General features: G+C 40.1%; 1 protein-coding gene across 2 annotated transcripts in view; it reads left to right on the plus strand.

Moving 5' to 3' along the window:
• Positions 1-17,958, plus strand: part of cpne5b (copine Vb) — a 137,626-nt gene extending 119,668 nt beyond the window's left edge. For both annotated transcript variants that reach the window (XM_074630415.1, XM_074630423.1), the window contains 6 exons: positions 1,661-1,842; positions 2,035-2,162; positions 4,081-4,183; positions 12,360-12,417; positions 13,129-13,202; positions 14,662-17,958. In XM_074630415.1, coding sequence (XP_074486516.1) covers positions 1,661-1,842; positions 2,035-2,162; positions 4,081-4,183; positions 12,360-12,417; positions 13,129-13,202; positions 14,662-14,853 — 737 coding nt within the window. In that variant the 3' untranslated portion in view covers positions 14,854-17,958. The remainder of the gene's footprint in view (positions 1-1,660; positions 1,843-2,034; positions 2,163-4,080; positions 4,184-12,359; positions 12,418-13,128; positions 13,203-14,661) is intronic.
• Positions 17,959-22,606: the final 4,648 nt, after the last annotated feature.

The raw sequence follows: 22,606 nt of genomic DNA on the forward strand, positions 1-22,606 counted from the left end.
CCTCGAGTAGGCATTTTGGCCATCGTCATCTTGGTTTTTTTTCAGCCAGAAGTGACAGTAGAGGGTTGAGTTAAGTACAACTAAATGCTGAGAAAGACATTTTTAGACAAACAAAATGTTACAATTAACTTTAATGAACTTAAAACAACCTGTGAATCATAATGTAGCCTCGCCCTAAAGCATCCCCTGCTTTATGGTCTATTTGACTCTAAATGGGACCATAATTTACTAAATGAACTTCATGCTGAATTGTAAAAGACTTGAAACTAGCGATTGAGACCATGAACTCATGTTTACTGAGGTAATAAATCAAGTGAGAAGTAGGGTCATTTTCTCATAGACTTCTATACAATCCGACTTCTTTTTGCAACCAAATGAGTCGCCCCCTGGTGGCTATTAGAAAGAATGCAAGTTTAAGGCAATTCTGCATTGGCTTCACTTTTCAGACCCAGATGTAGCCCACTGGATAAAACCTAATATTGGGTGTAGTAGGCCCCTATTGACCCACATCTATGGTCCTTATAGCGACCTATTTAATAACCTGACAACAGTCTAATCAGCTGGTTTTGTGCATTACTTTATGTGTAAACCAACTGAACAACTAAAAATACATTCAATACAAATTATCATGAATGACATTCCAGTCAAACTCTGCACAAAATAGATGCCCATATATTGGAATATAAGAGAGGCTATAGGGGGGTACTGAGGTAATAAATCAAGTGAGAAGTAGGGTCATTTTCTCATAGACTTCTATACAATCCGACTTCTTTTTGCAACCAGATGAGTCGCCCCCTGGTGGCTATTAGAAAAAACGCAAGTTTAAGGCACTTCTGTATTGGTTTCACTTTTCAGACCCGGAGGTTACCCACTGGTAGTAAGACAAAAACTAGTTGCACAGAGTTATTTTAGCCTTTACACTACCAAAACCACAAGAGCAAAGGTGTAAGAAGTGGATTAAACTGTGTGTTTATCTGCTCTAACGTAAGCTGCAAACGTTAGTATGTCCGGCCAACTAGCTTACTACTGGGGCTTAGCACAAACTGTTGAAATTTCCAACCACAATGTTGTTCTAGGTGCCATACAATTTGTTGTTACATTCTGGATTACAGACTTGTGTTACAACTTGTGAGCACACAGCCGGACCAGACAAACAGCAGGATTTCAGCTATCAGATAGCAGGTGCAACTAATCAGATGCTGAGCACCTGTCACTTGCAACCTCACGGGGTGCAATGACAACAATGTTCTCTGAAACACACTCAGAATATCCCAGCTGGGCTTTTAATACTGAACGATATCAAGGTGTGTTATTACAGAGGAGAGATACTGATTTGAGAAGGTTACAGTTATCGACAAGCTTTCTAAATGCTCAGTTAATTAATGGAAGTATCTAATGGCTTTCCTCCCACTGTTTGTTAATGGGTTGCCCTTGATTGTGTCACAAACTTCTGAATTTAAAGTTATGATTCATCCTTCATCCGAGGACTTAACGTGAGAGCTCTGCCTGACAGGAATCACGTTAATTATGACCCATTGCTGCAGCACACAATGTTTTTTTTAATGTCATATCATTGCACAAAAATATTATCTTGCATATAAGTGACATCTTTGCGCCTCATTACCCACAATGACCTCGAGATTGATTGATTGGTCGACAGGTAACCCGTCCCAGTCCACTTCACTGCACTACATGAACCCCTACCAGCTGAACGCCTACGCCATGGCCCTGAAGGCTGTTGGGGAGATCATTCAGGACTACGACAGTGACAAGATGTTCCCCGCCCTGGGCTTTGGAGCCAAACTGCCCCCTGATGGACGGGTTTCACATGAGTTTCCACTGGTGAAGTCAACCTCTCCTTCTTTCACCTTTGATTAATCAGTTCAATGGATTTCTATCAAGGCTATTTCATGCTTTTTTTCCCCAACTAAATTGCATCTAATGAAACGAGTGTACTTTGATAAAGATCTTGGTGTTTCTTTGTTTGATAAATGCGTCCGTGAAATAGATTTTCACAGTTTCCCTCCTTTTCAGAATGGAGACATGGAAAATCCGTACTGCAACGGTATCGAGGGCATCTTAGAGGCATACCACCAGAGTCTGAAGACAGTGCAACTGTACGGACCGACTAACTTCGCTCCTGTGGTGAATCACGTTGCCAGGTGAGAGAACAATGCAGCCGGTTAATAGCTTCTACTTTTTTTGCTCCAATTAAAGTGTCAAAGCAACGAGGAGAAGACTACATCTATCCTTCCATTTCTCAGGTTATTATTATACTAAAGAAACAGTAAGAGTCTTGCAAAATCTATTTGCACTCATGCTTTCATGGATATGAATTGGTCTAAAGCAGGAAAACGCAAATTCAAAATGCAAATTTGATGATTTGGACGAAAGGTCTTTGCACACCAAGTCCGTATTTTTCACATGCTTTTTTTAATCCGTCATCTGATAAAAAACGCTGAGCACAGAAATCTTGGACACTGACTCTAATGAGTTTTATTATTCTATTCATGGTAAAAAAAATTGCAATACGAGACAAAACTGAATTAATTATGTGGGTGCAATGGATACTAGTCCCAAACGGGGCTAATGAATGATTGACATTGTTTAGCTGCATAGAGCACAAAAACTACTGTCTGATTTTTCACACATCCTTTGTTTTGTGATCATCCCAGATTCCAATCTGTTCTGCAATCACCTGCCACATTAAACTTTAAATTCTGCATCTATGTATTCTTTTATTTATTTATTTATTTATCGGAAAGTGCGTTGTGCTGGGAGTCGAAGTCAATGTTTACCAAATGCCATTTTGGATGATGACGTTTGCTCAGATGGTGGCTGGTGGTGGTCAAACAACCCCCTTTTGCCTTTTGACGGATGCGAAAAAACGCAGAAATTCAAACCTGTTTCAAAACCTTTAATGACAGACAAAGTTTCAGAGTCGGTGTGTAAATGTGATTGACACAATGTGAGGTTGTATTTATTTTTTAACCTGACAAATTCAGACGAAAAAATATGGAATTGGTGTGCAAAGGCCTTAATGAGTCATTTTTGTTACATCCTCATTATTTATATTTTCAAATACAAAAAAACACAATGATAAAAACAGATTTTCTCACAAATATATTTTAGAAGTGTTTATATGCATAGAGCAGGAGACATTGTCCAACAACAAACCTACTGACAATGATATAATTGATCTGTTTATCATCAACAATTCAGTCTAAGACTTTTTGTGCAACAGTGTTAGCATACAGATTATAAAGACGATGATCTTATTCTCCAAAAAAACACATCAACATGTTTGACTGCTGGTCTCCTTTGATTTCCTGTGACACTGCTTTCCTGACCCAGGACACTGACAACATCTGTCCTGCCAGACACCACAAACAGGATGCAACAAGCTTGAATATGAATTTAGATCGGATGACAGCTAGTGGCAGATTTAGCAGATGGAACAAATGGGCCTGTGTGGCCATTAACATATACTGACATATCACATATCATAACACACAAAAGAAAAACGTATGCAAACTGTGACATGACAGTGGATCCTTGTGCCCCCGACACCCACCTCCACCTCTCACTGTCACCGCGTCCCTCGCCGTCTCATTTGTTGAGCCATATCCAAACAATTCTCCATCTGATACGCCGACGCTCGGCTGTAATTAAAAATGTCATTCTGATAAAAATGGAGTCACACTTTTTAAACTGCGGCAGGGAGCCGTAGCCATGAGAATACACAACCAGTATCGGTATTTAGCATTTGAGTGGGTGAACTCGAGTATGAAGAGATTTTTAACAAAGGTGTTAATCTGTGGATCAAACAGAGTAAACCAGCTTTGTTTTAAACTTAATTGCTTGGGCTGATTAATCAATGAGTATTTGTGAGCTATTTCAATGAGTGTTAACTCAAGTGCAGCGAAAACAAAGAACATTTTTATTGAGTTTGCCTGCAGTAAGACTTGGATTTATTTCCTACATCAATATTTAGATAAATCCATCAATAAATCCTCATCAGATTTGTCCTTGTATTAAAGAGATTATACAGCTCATTTCTGTCTGCGTCTGTGTTTGCAGGTATTCTGCTGCCGTGCAGGACGGCTCTCAGTACTTTGTGCTCCTCATCATCACGGACGGCGTCATTTCCGACATGGCCCAGACCAAAGAGGCCATTGTGAATGTAAGAAGGGGAAAGGGGGGGAAATACAGTGCTTAACTGCACTACATACGGCTAGATATGCAAAGTTTCATCTGGTATAAACTCTTGGCAAAAGAGCAAATGAGCGTATTTCCCAAAATGTCAATTAATTTTTCACTTCCACGGTACTATTGAAGTGAAACATGAATTGACATTTTGGGAAATACGCTCATTTGCCAAGAGTTAGATGAGAAGATAGATAGCACTCTCATATCTGTAGGATAAATATGAAGTTACAGCCAGTTAGCTTATCTTAGCATAAACAGTGAGACAGGGAGAAACAGCTGGCTAAGGCTCTGCCCAAAAGTAACAGAATCTCTGCTGGTTGCCTAGCAACCTGAGGATGACGACAACAATTTTAGAAAGTTACTGCTCCGAGCCAAGACATAGTCCAGCAGATAATCCCCCATGTTTTTACCCTTCAGTTGTTGTACGGATTATACAAATGAGACGTGTTAATCACTGAAAAGTGAAGCCAATGCTGAAGTGCCTTAAACCTGCATTCTTTCTACTAGCCAGCAGGGGGCGACTCCTCTGGTTGCAAAAAGAAGTCTGATTGTATAGAAGTCTATGAGAAAATGAGCCTACTTCTCACTTGATTTATTACCTCAGTAAACATTGTAAACATGAGTTTATGGTCTCAATCGCTAGTTTCAAGTCTTCTTCAATACAGCATGATGTTCATTTAGTAAATTATGGTCCCATTTAGAGTCAAATAGACCATAAAGCAGGGGATGCTTTAGGGCGTGGCTACCTTGTGAGTGACAGGTCGCTACCACGGCGTTGTCCGATCTGGGAGTTGTCTGTATTTTCGTCTTACAATTTTAACCCTTTCACAGTGTGTTTTCAGTTCATGAAAGTTAATTATAACCTTCTTGGTCGCCTAAAAAACGTCTTATTCAGCGTTCAGTTGTGCTTAGCTCAACCCTCTCATGTCACCACAAAAAAACGAGATGGCGTCTGCTAAAAGCCAAGATGGTGGCCAAACTTGAGGTTTCAAAATGGCAGTCAGGGTGACTATGTCCACTTCTTATATACAGTCCATAAAACTAACCTAATCTACTGCCATCTGTAGCTCATATTTACTGTACAGACATGAGTGGTTTCTTTTTTCATGTAATTCTCAGCAAGAAAACAAATATATGTATTTCCCAAAATGTCAAACTATTCCTTTAAATCAACATAAAAAGGACAAGACCACGCAATTTAAGATTATTGTATAGTATCCATTAAACATTTAGTGTATTGAAAGTCAAGAAATAGTGAAAAATGGCGATTACAATTTCCATAGCGAAATGTTACATATTTAATAGGTTTGTTTTGTTTGATGAAAAGTCCAGTACATTAAGACAGTTTACAATCATATAATAAAAGAGAAAAGCAGAGAATCCTTAGTTTCAAGAGCCTAAACCAACAAATGTTTTGCGTTATTGCTTGGTATATTAAGCAATTAGCTGATTATCACTATCGATGTTGATTTACTGTCAATCAATCGTCTAAATTATTGACTTATTACAGTTTCAGCACTAGCAATTATTTTTGTTAGAGCGTGTGGATACTGCGTCTCTGATTAGCTCTTGCTTTCTGTCTCAGATAAAAATAAGTAGCCCAGATGTTCATTGCGGTTGTCACTCCGATTCAAACAAGGAGGAGGCATGTGACAGTAGCAGTTGTTCTGCAATCTGTAAAGCAAATGGATCGGCATAATGACGTCACATAACAGACATTTTTTTCTGTACCTGCAAGATCAATATAGAAACTAATGATTTACCTGACAGTTATAATAGAGTAACTCAACAGCCAGGTTATGTTTTTGCTGTGAATGAATCCTCTGTCCTTAAGGTATTCCCTTTTTACACAAACAAAATAAACAGTCATGACCATATTTATGCAATGCAGCACTTGAAAACCTGCCTCTGTAAATAAAAACCACATCATTGTGCTATATTCCTCTGAGCTTTCCCCAAAACTTGCCCTAAATCTTTTTTTCCTCCCAGCTTTAAATAGTAGTTGGCTCTCCTCTTCCTTGGTCTCTTCCTATTTTCTCCTCCTCCTCCTCCTCCTCATCAGGCCGCCGCCGGCACAGAACACCCAGCAGACTGGATTTAAAGGGAATTTGCGACTGTTAGTCAAAACATTAGAACAGCCACACCTTCCTTTTAAGATCTTGCCTGCTGCTCTATCTCACTGCCTCCACTCTGTCTACTGATGCTTCCACTGCTTTTCCCTTTAACTCTCCACGGATCCTCCACGGCGAGGGAGGACACACTGCTGACTGAGGTTATATAAAAGTCTTTCCTCATACTTATTCATGTTGGAAGGAACCTTCAAGAAAGAGCAAGAGGGTGTGAGAGAAAGCCTGAATGTGCACTCCTTTCTGGATGTTCAGTTTTTTGCATCTGGAATGGGTTTGCATTTGTACATGCAGGTGTTTTTTGTGCGTTTCTGGACATGTTTTCAGTAATATAGGCCCATGTGGTGGAACAACAGAATCTGCTATTCTACAGAAATCCAGCTGTCAATCACTCAGCATCCCCTCCTCTGCTCATGGCTCGGGTCCCTATGCTGCCTCGCTCTCTCCCCTCACTCGCTCACAAATACAAAGACTTTTGTTTTCGTCTTTCTCCGTCTCTTAACCTCTCAAAGATCTAAATCTCTTCATCTGCTCTCTCAACACTCCTGTCACCACATTCAGTCTATAACAAAACTCTCTGCGGCCTTTGATTTCTTTCTTTCTTTTCACATCTTCTACTTTGTTATCTGTCAGTGTTTCGCACTTCATCTCTTTATCAGTGCCGGGGCCCACCCAAAGTACTTCACTTCACAAGCATTTTACTTCCATTCACTTCAACAAAATATCCATATATACAGAACAGCAACAAGTACATAGCCCATTACTCTGTATAAACTAATCAATGTGCTCAAAAAGGATTCTGGCAGGATCCTAATTCCAGTGGTAATTATGAAACCCTGCCTGCTAAATTACGCTGCAGCCCCACAGTACGCGACCAAACTGGTGACAAAATTCAACGCCATTCATTGTGTATAGGAAGCGACTGATTCGCTGCACAAAGCATGCTGGGATACATGTGATGCAGACCGAGCTGGCGGTGCGACGTGAAGGCGTGACAATTAAAAAAATTCAAACGGTGAACACATCAAGACAGACAATCAAGCTGCAGCAACGGCGCCTTTCTGAAAAGCTGTGTGTTCAACCAGGAAATGCTAAAGCGAGACTAACGATAATTATATCGTAGTTGATAATCGATCCAAGTAAAAAGTTCTCAGATAGAGCAGGGGGAAGGTTAACTGCATTTTATCCAGAATCCACTTTTTAAACAGCATAGGGCATTTTTTAAACAGCCTTTTTTCCCCTCATTAATTTACATTATAATAATCGTCCATCTGACAGAGAGCGGTTTTGTTCTATTGCTTTTTTTTGTAAATATAACACCCTTGTTTGTGTGGAGCTCGTAGAGATGGGGGCATGCGATTGTAGGATGGACACACAGACCTACATGCGACCGGCGGGACAGGCCGGACGCAAGTTTATATGAATTGGCCGCGTACAGGGGGCATGCACCATTCACTGTCACAACATCCATCAGGCTTTCCATTCTCGCACAGCACATATGCAGTTTTCCAGCGACAACGGTGAACAAAAGCAGCTTCCCATTTATAACCAGCAACTGTCAATTTTGCCTGCTGATATGACAACTATCAGCAGATTTTACCAGTTTTAGTCAATTAAGTTAACCTAAGGGTAACACTTCATTTTACAGGTCCTCGAATTTCAGGGTAATTAGGTGATAATTAGCAAGAAACCTTTTTGAAATTTCTTTGGAATTACTGCCAAATTACCCCAATATTTACCTTAAAATTTATAGAAATGACTTTATTATAAACATGATTTAATAATATATGCTAAAATAGCATATAATCGTTAAAATAGGGCCCTTAGGCTTGAGAAGCGGCTGTGCTCTGCTCTTCATCGGAGGTGGAAAATCAAAACTAATAGAAGACACTTCTGATCAGACACAAATCTCACCATTGTGTGACTTATTGTCTACACAAATGTAACCTGGTAGCTAATGTAATGTTTCAGGGAGATTTTTAAGAAATTTCAAAGAAGTTATTTGCTAATAATCATCTATTTATCAGCAGTCATGGAAATAAAGCATATCAATTAACTTTGTGTTCTTTTCCTGGAAATGTATTAAATAAATTACCAGCTGTTGGGAAATAGCGGAATATAATTATTAAATAATGTTTATAATAAAGTAATTTTCAATAAATTTTGAGGTAATTTGGCAGTAATTACAAAGAAATTTCAAATAGGTTACGTTCTAATTATCACCTAATTAGCATGAAATTTGCGGACCTGTAAAATGAAGTGTTACCAAACGCTGTAAAAATTTTGAAAATGCACTCGACTTGATAGCTACATGATATTGGCACATCAGGCGCATGCATTTCTGCCGCTCTAGGCGAAAAACGATTATGCCGCCCCTATGCCACCGCTGATGTTACTGCTATTAGTTACTTTTTATTAGTATATTGTTATTGTCATTTTGCTCAGAGTTGGCCCACATTTCGCCTTGCCAAAGTTCCACCCTAGTCAATTGCCTAGTTCGCTTATATGGACGCGCCGGTCCTGGATATTGTGCAAAAAGTTGCAGCGATCATAAAGGAGCTGCATTTAAAAACGGTAGCAACATCAGTTCACATGCTACATTATTGTTTTCTCAGACATTTGCCAACATGAACAAGGCTAGGCTTCACTAATGCATGGGCCCTCCGGATATGTGGGATTAAATACAGCACCTTAATTGGCAATTAAAGTTTAATGAAGGTTGTTACATCCACTAAATATATTTTTTTCTTTTTTGCACTGTTAATTAGCAGGATATCTAACATTTTCTGTTATAATAACAAAATAAAATAAAGAACAGTGCTGTCTGTGTGCTCTCTGAGTGCACAGACGTGATTGAATTTATTCAAGATTAAAGTTATGAAAGTAAAATAATTGAAGCAGTGCAAGTAAAAATACTGAATAATGGAGATGATCAATAAAAAGATTATCATTAATAAATTGTGCACTTGGTAAAGTATGTGACCACATTAAAGAAGTATTCTGCAACGTTTAAAGATTTAATTTTCATTAAATCTTTTATGTCCTTTTCAACACAGTTCAGTCTGTCAACATGTGAAGGATAGAGGACAGTTTATGACAGTTGCTGATTATTCCTGATGTTCTATTCTAACAACTGGATGTGCTCTCCTTAATGCAGTAGTATCTGCACTCGGCTGGCTTTTTAAGTGTCCTCAATCTGCTGCCTTAAGCTTTCCTCTGAGCTGAGCTCTGAGACAGCCAATGAGAGCTGGTCCAGTGACTCAGGTGACCCCCTGTGCTGACGGGACAGTCACCTCTCCAAACATATAACCATAAACCTGTCCGTGTGTGCATGTGAAAGAACACACACCCATCAAAGCATGCATGACATTTGGATTTAAGCAGCACGTGCAGAGTGAGTTGTTGGAGTAATGAGTGTTGATTGATGCTGTGTTTTGTTGTATCATTAAACTGGATCTCTACTGCCAGTCAAAGTGACAGGAGAAGAAGTGCCCGCAAAAGTGGGGCACGGTGGATTGCCAGGTTATTTTTGGTGCCTCTTGATGTGTGTGTGTGTGTGTGTATCTGCAAGTGTTTTTGCGTGCCTGTGCGTGGGCGGACAGGCACTGACAGGAGTTGTGTTGAACACTGATAATCGCGCTGATGTGCTGCGGCTGAGGTGGCGTCGACAGAAACGGCTCTCACCCCCGTGGCAAAGGAGGTCGTCCGATTTTGCCACGGTACATTTGTCTCATGCCAGAGATAAAACGGCACTTGTTATAACTGCTTTGTGAAAATATGACCGGAGAAACAAAACTCATTACACATAATCGAGGCGTTTGCATTTATGTTGCCATCTAGTTGGAGATTACAACAGACACTAACGTGGCCTGTCAGACTGCAGCGCAGTCAGTGTGACTCAAGCAGAATGTAAAAAATCACTTTGGTTGCTTTGTATTCAAGTCAGATGAGGACATATTATTTATGAAGATGTTTCTAAGGGAATGAAAGAAGCCGTTTTGGCTGCTTGAAGAGAGAAAATGACTGCAACACACAGTGTATAAGCATGTGAGTTACTAGGGCTGGTTTGGCTGAAATTAATATAAGTATATTGATTTAGGATATCGATAAATACGGCAAATTTATGGTCTAGGCTGAAATAGCATTCATGTACCCCAGCGGATGAATCCTACTGACTTTGGTGATCCTCTGATTTTTCATCTAGTGCCACCAGCTCAAACTTTACACTTATCTAGTGACACATATCAACATCTACGAGATGGATTGGCACCAAATTCATGGTTCCTAAAGACTTTGGTATCTTCCTTTTCCTCCAGCGCCACTTTTGTGTGAAATGTCTCGACAAATATTGGATGGATTTCCAGGAAATTTTGGTATTGTCATCATCGGGTCAAATGACATTCCCATCAATCTTGCCTTATATTTAGTGCTAATAACCCAATGTTAGCATGCTAACATGCTAAACTAAGATGGTGAACATGGTTCATTTCCCAGACCTATATGTTTCATAAACAGTTGGCAACCTCCGGTTCTGAAAAGTGAAGCCAATGCTGAAGTGCCTTATACTTGCATTCTTTCTAACAGCCAGCAGGGGGCGACTCCTCTGGTTGCAAAAAGAAGTCTGATTGTATAGAAGTCTATGAGAAAATGAGCCTACTTCTCACTTGATTTATTACCTCAGTAAACATTGTAAACATGAGTTTATGGTCTCAATCTCTAGTTTAAAGTCTTCTGCAATAGAGCATGATGTTCATTTAGTAAATTATGGTCCCATAGAGAGTCAAATAGACCATAAAGCAGGGTATGCTTTTAGGGCTTGGCTACCTTGTGATTGACAGGTCACTACCACGACGTTGTCCGGTCTGGGAGTCGTCTGTGTTTTTGTCTTATAACTTTAACCCTTTCACAGTGTGTTTTCAGTTCATGAAAGTTAATTGCAACATTTTGGTCGACTACAAATGCCTTATTCAGCGTTCGGTTGTACTTAGCTCCACCCTCGTGTCACTTCTGGTTGCAAAAAACAAGATGGCGAGTGCCAAAATGCCAAACTCTTCAAAACGGCAGTCCGCAAACCAATGGATGACGTCATGGTGACTACGTCCACTTCTTATATACAGTCTATATTCGTAATTGTTGGTATCTTCTGCTGTCTGACTGATTTTCAATCTAGATTTTGCCTTTGTTTGGAGACAGTAAACCTCCACAGAAGACGGACTAACAGCAGTGATCTCTGATTGAGGTGTGGCTTGGGAGTGGCTGGGCGGGTGACTGAGGATGGTCGCTGTACTGATTGAAGTTGGCGCCTCCTCCCTCGCCCTCCTCTCCCAGCTCACAAATGCCACTCCCGCCATGTAAGACCTTATCAAGGTGTCTGCTAACACTCGTTTTCCTCCATGTGTGTCTCCTTTTAGCCTTAACCAGATTCTTAAGAGTGTAAATTATCAAAACACAACTCTTTTTGCATGTCAGCATTTAGTCAACTCAAATTTGTTTGGCTATGAAAACAGCTTTGGTTCTGATACTATATTGACCTGTTGGCCCAGTATATATCTGGGGATGCTGTTAGTGTTGTCAGTGAGTTTAATCTCCACTCCCCTGCATGATAACCAGCATTCAGTGGGCAAATACAGTGTGTGCCATCCTAAGATAAGAACCTTCATACGACAGAAAATTGGATTCAGGGACATAAAACATCTTGGATAAGGAACGCAGAGACAAAAACAAGTTTCTGTTGAAGCGTCTCCCTGTTTCGCTGTCTCTCTCCGACTTCCTGTCTCTAATAACTCGCCCTCTTTTTTTTCTCTCCGGAGGCCTCGTCTCATTTAAAAGGTCATTCAGCTAGTTAAAGGGTGATACAGAACATTAGCGTGCTTGTAATCGACGCGGGTGAGCATGTAACGGCTATAATGTCTGATATAGTAATGACCGCCTCAGGTCAGTGGTGATGTGGACTAGCGTTCCTCTTTGAACAAGAGAAATGTTGTTTGTTAAAATAAACTTATTCTGTTTTTGATTTCTCCGCAGGGGGCCAAGCTTCCCATGTCCATCATCATAGTTGGAGTGGGTCAGGCTGAGTTTGACGGTACGGTGACTTTCATTTTTCTTGACTGCTGCATGAACGTAAAGATTAAATGTGCTGGTAATTTTATTATGGCAGGCACATACAAGATGTAAAGAAAACATCTTCAGCGGCGTTATAATCTGGCGTTTTTTATACCATCTACATAAATCAAGTCAATTAAACAGATTAAAAACATGCGCCAATAATTGACGTTTTTTAATTCATACAACTCACAGCCTATTACTGTTACAGCCAGCATTAACCTCTCTGGCACCATATCAGAGAAACAGCCGAGAGAGAAATCGCTGTACAAACTCATCTGAGTCAGTAGAGAAGGGGATGCGTGGGTGGATGCAGGCATAACTGTAGAAGAAACGGCTGAGGTTAATTGCTGGGTTTGCAGTGTTTAGTACAGATGATTCTAAATTGCAGAGACTATAATAAAGGACTTAATAGTTGATTAGATATGCAATAAAGACGGATTATAGCTGTGCAGCTCAATAGCCTCTCTGCTTTACTGAAGCTGAAACAAAAAGATGTGGTATTAATATGATGTACGATAACTAAATCTGTACATCAACCTCGTCTCTGCCCTGAAGGCAGCCGTCTGTGCTTAGTTCTCACACTGTGTGCGTGTGTGTATGCATCCATGCGTGTGTGTGTGTGTGTGTGTGTGTGTGTGTGTGTGTGTGTGTGTGTGTGTGTGTGTGTGTGAGAACTTGTGTCTTCCAGCTATGGTGGAGCTGGATGGTGATGACATCAGGATCTCGTCCCGGGGGAAACTGGCAGAGAGAGACATTGTTCAGGTGAGTGCCCTTTACAGCATCAAAGAAATTTTGACTATTCACTGCAGATTTAGAGACGAGGAAACGGAAAAAAACAAGCTCACAGAATTTCAGGAATAACTCAAAACATTTTCGAGCGCATCCAAGTCCAGATAACAGACGATACTGTCTATAAACATTTATCAAGCTTAGGCGCATGCAGTCTTTGGCCGTGAGATACAGATCGCCATTTATAGGCAACGGTATTTCCAGAGATTTACGCTACATACTGTCATATTTTTACATTCGTCGTGCTGGTACATTGAAATGTCTGTTTCTGACAAAACACCATCTGTTGGCGCGGGCATCTCTAACAGATTAGGACATCTGTGTGCTTTTTGTGAATTCCCATGGAGACAAGCACGCTAGAAAGTTTTATATTATATGTCACTCTAGGAAAGCGTATGTGCCTTATTCACTTTTTGCTCCTGTAGTGTCGAACCTAAAAAACGAAGTGACTGAATAGTGGGCAAAGGACGATGTGAAAGTGTTTAATAGCGCAGATGTCAGGGTTTGGGTGGCTTACCACTTTTGCTAAACATTTTTCCAGGGGAAATGTTGATGTGCTATGACAAATAATACAAAAGAGGGAAAAATCCCATGTAATTTTGTCAAACCCTAGTAGAAAAACTTATCTTTTCAATTGGGCTCGTGTATTTCGTCTCAGTCCTGAGGGGAGCCGGAGCGCAGGATTAGTGACAGATCAGCATACTAAAGCTTGCAGGATCTGGCAAATGTTGACTAACATGGAGGCTTAAGCATGAGCCCTCTGGATTTCTCCATTCAGTTTACCACCCTGCTCCCAAAACCTACTTTTGTACATTGTCAAAAAAAGTATTTAGAGCTTTTCATGAATCACTACAAGTGTAGTCCCAAATCCCTAGATGCAATTATGTGAGACAGAGGAAACCATATGTTGTCAAGTCCCATAAAGGAATACTTCACCACCAAAATGATCATTTGTGTATCAATTACTCACCTCGTGTTACCTTGAATTCATGCTAAAAAACATTTTTCTAACATGCCTCGATGAACGAAAAAGAGAAAATAAGACAGGTCTCTTAAAATGAACAACTAATTGGTTTCATTCATAAAGTTATCTGTCAAAAACAAAATGAAAAACTTAATGATTTTACTATTCAAGTTAAATCAAGGAATCGTTTCCGCCCTAGATTACACTGCACAAGTTGTGTGAGAGTTTGTAAACGGATGTTTTGACAGTTTTGCTGTTAAACTCAGCCCCCATTTACTTCAATTCATCAAGACTTTTCTCCGTTTTTGGATTCTTTGTTCACCGTGGAGGCATGCGAGAAAAACAAAAGTTTACTTCACAATTCCAAGGTAAAACGGGGTGAAATTATCATTTTGTAAGTATTCCTTATTAAGGTAATACTGTATATAATTATACATTGGTATTCCACTTTCCTCTCTTCCTCCTCAGTTTGTTCCCTTCAGAGATTATATGGACCGGACAGGCAACCACGTGTTAAGCATGGCTCGGCTCGCTAAAGACGTGCTGGCAGAGATCCCAGACCAGTTCATCTCTTACATGAAGAGCCGGGGGATCAAACCCAACCCGGCGCCGCCTCCCTACACACCGCCCGGACACACACACCACCACACACAGATCTGACACCCTCCTCTTGGCTTCTCACAGAGGACTGACAGCATTCAGCGGCCACTCAGAGTCCAGCGGGAACTCTCTACCTTCTGTTTCTCTGGTGCAAACAGGAGCTGACGCACCGGGAAATGGGTGTTGAATTTTGTGCCGTATCCTCCCAGTGACTGTTGGAGCAGCATTGTTTTTCTGTGATATATTAATTTGGATGATTTCTCTTAAAGAGAGGCTCAAACTTTCCAGGACTCGTAGGTGAAAGTCTTTTAATCTGACACCGAGGCAGTGACTGTTTCACGTCTAATTTGACAGCAGGTTGGTTCAAAAAGGTCATGTTGTGGTTAAAACTTGTGCCTGTCTGTGGTTGTTTCTCTAATTGTATCAGGACATGTGAACTTTGACCTTGCTCGTCAGTCATTGGTGTGGCCTAATGCAGTGATATTTTTTAGGCACCTTTTCCCTTCTGGAATTAGTTTTTATATTTGGGGATTATCTCCGTATCTGCTAATGCATCGGTTATGATGGAGGAAAACTAGTTTACAGTTTATTACATTACAAACATTAATCAGGCTTTTCATACTATGAGGTGTCACCTCTTCTCTTCTTTAGTAGGTAAATGTTTATAAGAGCATGTTGTATGAGAAGTTAATTCCCCATATCCCAGTATATTTATTCCTCCAATGTTATTCAGAGTGGCATGGACATTTGATAGATCTGTTTTGAAGTGGTCACCAATTATTTTCAAGTGATTGCATTTAAAAAGCACAACCTGTCTCTATACCAAGGACAACATTATGATGATGCTACCAGGTTAATCATATTTAATCATTTTGAGTGCTGCCATTCATAGTTTCTGAGGAAAGTACCCGATTTGTTCATGCAAGTCAGATATCACTGCAGCTGCAATTCAACATAATCTATTGAAAATATGACTCAGGCTATTCATTCAGTAAGAATGAATTACCATCACAAAGGACGATGTTGCACAAGAGGAACATTAACCAATTAATCATAACCTCCGTTTCTTTTTGTTTTCATAATCCACAATAACAACCTGGTCTCACTCCCAGCTCGTCAAGTACCGCTGCTTGGTATGTGCCCCTCAGCATCGGATACTGATGCACGGAGGAGCCCCACTGTAGGCGACACACCGGGCTTTCAACTAGCTCTAATGTAAACCCATCTGCAGCAATATCCGACGGTCAGAGTAAATGACGTAGTATTAATTAGAGTGCGGGTCCGTTAAGGGTGGGCGGGAGGGTCAAACAAGCAAGACTTTTAACCAGAAGAGGAACTAAAAGTAAACGTTTAGCCTACTCATTTTGTCACGTCAGTCGTCAGTGCTGTGAGTCGCAAGTTACTTGAGTCATTAGTCAGTGAAATTAACGTGAACCACGACCATTTCCTAACCCTAACTTGTTGTTGTAGTGTTGCCCAAACCTAACTTCCTGTGAAAACGGTTTATTTACGTTTATTTTGAAAGGACATTATGCATGTAACCAGCGTATATTGGCACGCTATGGGGCGGCTGTGGCTCAGAGGGTAGAGCTGGTCGTCCACCAATCGGAAGGTCGGTGGTTTGATCCCCGGCTGCATGCCGATGTATCCTCGAGCAAGACCCTTAACCCCAAATTGCTCCCAAAAGGCATAGCCATCGGTGTGTGAATGAGTATTTAGATCAGATCCTGATGGGTAAAGTCCATTTACCATTCACACTGTCACTGACACATCCAAAAGTAACGGAAGAGGGTTACCGCGTGCATCGGTCTCTGATGCGGAGGGGCACCGACCAAGTGGGAGTGGGAATGTGGGGACAAAAAGTGTATTGGTTTTGTACAAGATACATTTTAATATAAGTAAAACACATACAAAGGACACAAATTACAACAAAACAGGTCATAGATACTATTTATAGCGGGAGTATCAAGCTGGCAAGGCGTGCAACAACCACTAAACATACATGGACAGTAAGGGTCTTAAGGCACCTCTATTATCTTGTAGACAGGCATTGAGTCAAAATCTAGTGTTCATACCTTTCCCATTTCACCTGATGCAAACAGTACATTGATGATGTTACATATTAATTAAATCAATGTGTATTTTATCAAAATATCACTAAATGACACACAGCAAACACGGGGGAAGGGAAGCTCTCCAATGTAGGAAGACTGGTTGGTTTAGTGGTTGAGGGACCACATCTAATTTCTGCCCCAGGGCCCCATACGGAGTTAATCCGGCCCTGATATCATCGCAAACACACCACCTCGGTAAACCAGAAACTCCCATGTCAGTGGAAATCCCCGAGTCCCCAGCGGTTACGCATCAGCAGCCACATAACCTCCGTTGTCGTAGACTTCACACTGGAAGTCGGTGCGATCACAGCCCGTGTTCCTCCTTCCCCGGAGATTTGCATTTCATATACAGCCCCGGCCCCTTGCCGCAGTGTATTACAATTCTCTGGTGGGAGACGGTTCACAAGTGGTCTCCAGAGCTTTAGGATTTATGTTCATTACATTCAGTACATAAGTAATGCTCTCATGTGTAAACACATTAACAATCTGTATATAGAGGGATCCTTTTGTGCTAATCTTGCCTAATCTAGCCTCCTACCATCTGTGACGTCAGTTTAGAGTGAAGAAACCAAAACAAACTGGCTTTCAAGTAGCAATCCAATTTAACCGCATCAGTAACGAAGCTTATCATTTGAGATGCATCCTTGCACAATGATGCAACAACAATCCCCGACAGTCCTATGATGTTTTGCCTTATAAAAATGCAGAGATCATACTTTAGAAATGAAGAAATTTAAGGAATATCATCCATGAGAAATAAACACACAGGATTCATAAGGAGGATTATAACAACAACAAGGAGGAGTGTTTTTGATAAAAGTACAGAATAACAATATAACACCTAAATCTTCCTTCCCATCATGCCTGCCATCTGACATTGTATTTCTGCTCAAGTTGCAGTAACAATGTTTCTTTCCAGTTTGTTTTGTTTCTCATTTACTACATTTACATGCACACTAATATTCCAAATATTAGGGACCGGTGTTGCAAATTAGCATCCGCTATAAGCACTATGATATTTGCATCAGATAGCTGTTTTTAAGTTGTCTAGTATGTACATTGTATTCGTCCCTATCAAATAAACCATGAAAAAAAATATATATATATATATATATGATATTGTTTTGAATTTGATACGGGTCATACATACAGCATATTCTGTTTGGATATTCTGAATTAAGCCTTATTCCGAATGGAGCATTTTCTAATTAAGACACGTGGGATATGCTGATATTATTCAGGCATTTTGGATATGTATACAGCACATTCAGAATATGCATCTCAACTTGGGTATTTACAGTAGTTTGCGACACACGGCCACTTGCCTGTTTGCGGCCAGCTCTGTGTGTTGTACACAAACCAACTAGCTGACAGTTTGCAGAGATGCATGCCCAAAAGAAAAGCCCACATTTCTGGTCGGAAGGAGAAACACTACTACTTTTAAAGGAATGAAAGAGGGAGGCGGCGTTACCAGTTACGTTAATCAGAGTATGCACGGCTGCATGTAAACAGGAATATTAGTGGCATTTTTATTAGCTATATAAACAGTTTAGTAAGAATATTTTTCTTTCTTTTTCGGAATAAGGGCAAAAAAATGAATATTTTGTGCATGTAAACGTAGTCAGTGTTTATAGTGACGTAGTCTACTAGCCACATTATTAGCCTTTCTACTTCTTGCTTTGTACTTAAAGGAACAGGACACCCTCATAAAAGATCATCCAGTAGACAAAGAAAAACACAAGTTGCATAAAAAAGGGTATTTCCATGGAGATGCAGATTCTTCATTTAGTTAGTTTATTGAATTTTTAGCCGTGATAGTAGTGAGACGGACCTCCACTTTGGTCCAGACTGAAATTTCTCCACAACTATTGGATCGACTGTGAGGAAAGTTGGGTTCAGACATCATCCCCAGAGGATGTATCCTCCTAATGACTGTAGTGACTCCTTGACTTTACCCGTAGCGTCATCATCAGGACAAAATTCTAAATTCGCCCAATACTTATATGACCAAAAACAACAAATGTTAGCATGCTACCATGTTAAAGTAAGATTTTGAAGATTATCATTACCCGCTAAAGATTAGCATGTTAGCGCTGTCATTGTGAGCATGTTGATGTTAGCATTTATCTCAGAGCAACGCTTTGTCCAAGTACAGCCTTACAGAGCTGCGAGCACGGCTGTATGTTGTTTTTCTTTTAAGCGTCACAAACACATAAACTGCTTTATTTTTCTGCATCTTTGTCAGTCTTTCACCGCAGTCATTGTTCTTGTCTTGGTGTTATTCCAGGTACACTTGGTTTCGTTTACTATTACCTTAACCTTCATGCGCACCCTCATTGGTGCAGAGAGTAAACAAACGCAAAGACAATACTACGATGGGTATAGTAGAACGTAATAGGTGTCCTTTCCTTTCAAACTAATAAAGCGAGGCAGAATTAGTCTGAGCTGAATGGTTCTATTCAAATGTCTAATGTAGCAAACTAAAGGCCTTAATAATGTGAAAGGCAGTCACTGCATCTCATTTAGTCCTGTACTGAAAAGCAGCTCAGGTGGATAGGTTTGCCTCTTGGGTGGAGGAGAGGAAATGAGTTGATGGAGGTCAAAAAGGCAAACAGTTACCAGTGAAAAGAGAAGAGTGGACTTCTATCAGAATGTAAAGTGTACGAACAGCTGGTTTGCATATAGATCCCAACAGCACTTTATCCTCATGAGGAGTGCTCATTGTATATGTTTGATATATTTTTTGGAATATTACTGTATTGAAGATATTTATTTATCTATTTTTGGAGTTTGTATGACAAGCCATCACTCCTGTCGTCTTTATGTCATTACGGTGACCTCTTAGCGCCCTGATTTATTAGTGTGACGGATCGACTGCATGTTTTCTTGGGGTACATCGAAGAGTGCCGCCATCTGTATAATAATAATAATAATAATAATAATAATAATAATAATAATAGGAACCAGCCCAATCAGATTACATGCATGTCAGTGCCAAACATGGCAGTAAGCTCTGTGGACGGTTTGCTATTTCTTCTCTCTTGTGCCTGGTTCTCCAAACATATTCTTGTCTCACCAGTGGTTAAAAAAACTGTAGCTGAATTAGCGTGTTACAGTTAACACTTTTTTAAAAAATCATTTTTTGTCTAATCCCACAGTTTCTCTTTATATCTCTTGAGTTTTCTGATTCGCATGACTCCCTACTTTCCTTTAAATGGGTTTTTATTGTACATGATTATTGTCATATGGTGGGTTGTGAAATGCTTTGTATTGGATTGCCTTAACTGAAAATTAAAAAACAACTACTTTTACAAAAGTTCTTGGAGAGTTATACTTTGATTTCAGCGGTCAGTGTTTTAATTTCTTACTTAAAAGTAGCAACAATGAGGTTAATTTTTATAATGGAGTCAGGCTGCTGGTTGCAGTCAACAGCTGCAGGTTATAAGAGTCTGCACATATTACTGTTCTTGTCAGAATACATACATACAATACAACATGCTGCCTGGAGCGTCATATATTTCTTATCATCAAAACCACATGGAAGAAGGCTGCGACATCAGAAGAGCAAAGGTCCATACTGCTTTTTAAATAATGTAGAAGTCAAGGTGGTTCAGAAGCTTATTGTTATTGAAACTAATTTGAAAAAAGATACGAGGTTTCAGAGCTCAAAATTCTCTCCTTGAAACAATTGAATGTGATCCGAAAAACAAAAGTAGCATACAAACTAAAACTGTCATCAATTAAAGTATTTAATTGCATGATCGTCCATAGTTAATTGCGAAAATTAATCACAACATAATTTTTATCTGTTCAAAATGTACCTTAAAGGAAGATTTGTCAAGTATTTAATACTCTTATCAACATGGGAGTGGGCAAATATGTTTTATGTAAATATATGTATATATCTATTATTGTTATAATTGTTTACCATCGCTCTTCACTTGTCTTTGCAGGTACAACAACGAGAGTGGGGGACTGGGTACTAGATAGGGGATAGAGAGGGTCATCCTTTAAAAAAAGTTTAAGTCTATTTTTGAATTTCAAAGATTCCTCCGTGTCCCTCCCTACCAAGAGTTGGAGGAAACTTTCTTTTCCAGTTCACAGTTTTGTCATTCTTAAATTATTCAGTTTGCATTATGTTCTATGTACATATCTTGCCTCAGCAGACTGTGGTGGAAGGGTGAAGGGATGACAGCTGTCATAAAACTGAATCAAACCCAAAAGTGAATGTAAAAAAAAAAAAAATACATTCACTTGGGCTGACAGTAGCCTCTCAGCAGCAGAGTGCTGCTGCTCTGAACATAGCAGGTGATGTATGCTCCACTGACATACAGTCGTCTCACAAAAGTTCTCTCATTAAACATCCATTCATCTTATTTATAAAAGGTGTTTAACTGGACTTTCCTGGCCACATTTCAGGTGGAATTTACTGTCTGGAAGAAAAACACTTGAACACACTCCAGAGATTTCTGGAGTATATTTAGTTTCTGGGTCAAGAGGAAATAACAAGATAGGGAAAAGGGAATCATTTGCAAAGTTTCTGGATGGACTTTTTTTGTACTCAAAAGTTACTGCGCCGTACAATTCACACTTCACAGGCTGAGAGAATAATTCAGACAGGCTGAAACTAATGAGCATGAAAGGTTATCCAAATAACGGTTGGATAAAAAGAAGGTATGCTCCTCAAACACCTTTTTGTTGTGTAAGTGCCCTTTGCTTCATTGCTCCTGCAAGTCAAATGCATGCGGTCCAATTCCATGCACTTTCTTGCACAATAAAGTTCTCAAACAACAAACTCTGGTTAATAAAAAGTAAAGGACTGTCAAACTTTCAGGAACAGAAAATGAAGCTGGTATGCAACTACTTTACATTACCAAAAACATCCTTTTTTGGAAACATAATGCCACCAAATCACATGTCCAGCACAAAGTCCATATTAACTGTATACTGCATCTGCAAAACATCATCACCACCAATGGTCTTCAATGTGTTACTCCTACAGTGTTTGTGTTTACTGTTCTGGTTTGCAACTAAACGACAAAGGGTGGTCACAGTTAGGAGCACTTAAAAGGAACAGTTCAATATTATGGCAAATAAACGTATTCCCCCTCTTAAGAGTGTTAAGATAAGATAGAAGGTCTGAGATAGGATAGGACGCAGTCATGAGTTTAGGAATTGCTTCTGTAATAGGAAGTAGGGATGTCCATTCCAAGCAAAAATACTATTCGAAAATCACTGAGAATTAGTCGATTATTATTCGAATAATCATAACTACTGGCTGAAACTACTAGGGGCGCGGTTCCGCTTGCACGCGGACACAACGTCGGGGTGCGCTTGCTGCGGTGCGATGGTCTGCCCGCAGAGGGTGGTCCGGTGCCAACGGGCGTGGCCCGCCATTCGGAACATGAAACCAAGTGCGGCGGCCTCCTCCGGGTACCCAACTCTCCTCCCTCCTTCGGAGGGAACACGCGCTGACAGAAAAGAGCCAAACTGAACGTGCCACACACGTTTTACCGGTAGTAACATTACGAGCAGGCAGCTCCTGCAATGGTTAATACAAGGGAAATATATTTTTTTTTAAGATGGGACGAATAGTCGCATAAACTATTCGATCGTTTATAATTTAACAACTATTCGAAAAATCGAAAATCATGACCCATCCCTAATAGGAAGATAGGATTTTTCCTATACTAGTCACG

Source organism: Sebastes fasciatus, chromosome 1, assembly GCF_043250625.1.
Source record: "Sebastes fasciatus isolate fSebFas1 chromosome 1, fSebFas1.pri, whole genome shotgun sequence".
Lineage (NCBI taxonomy): Eukaryota > Metazoa > Chordata > Actinopteri > Perciformes > Sebastidae > Sebastes > Sebastes fasciatus.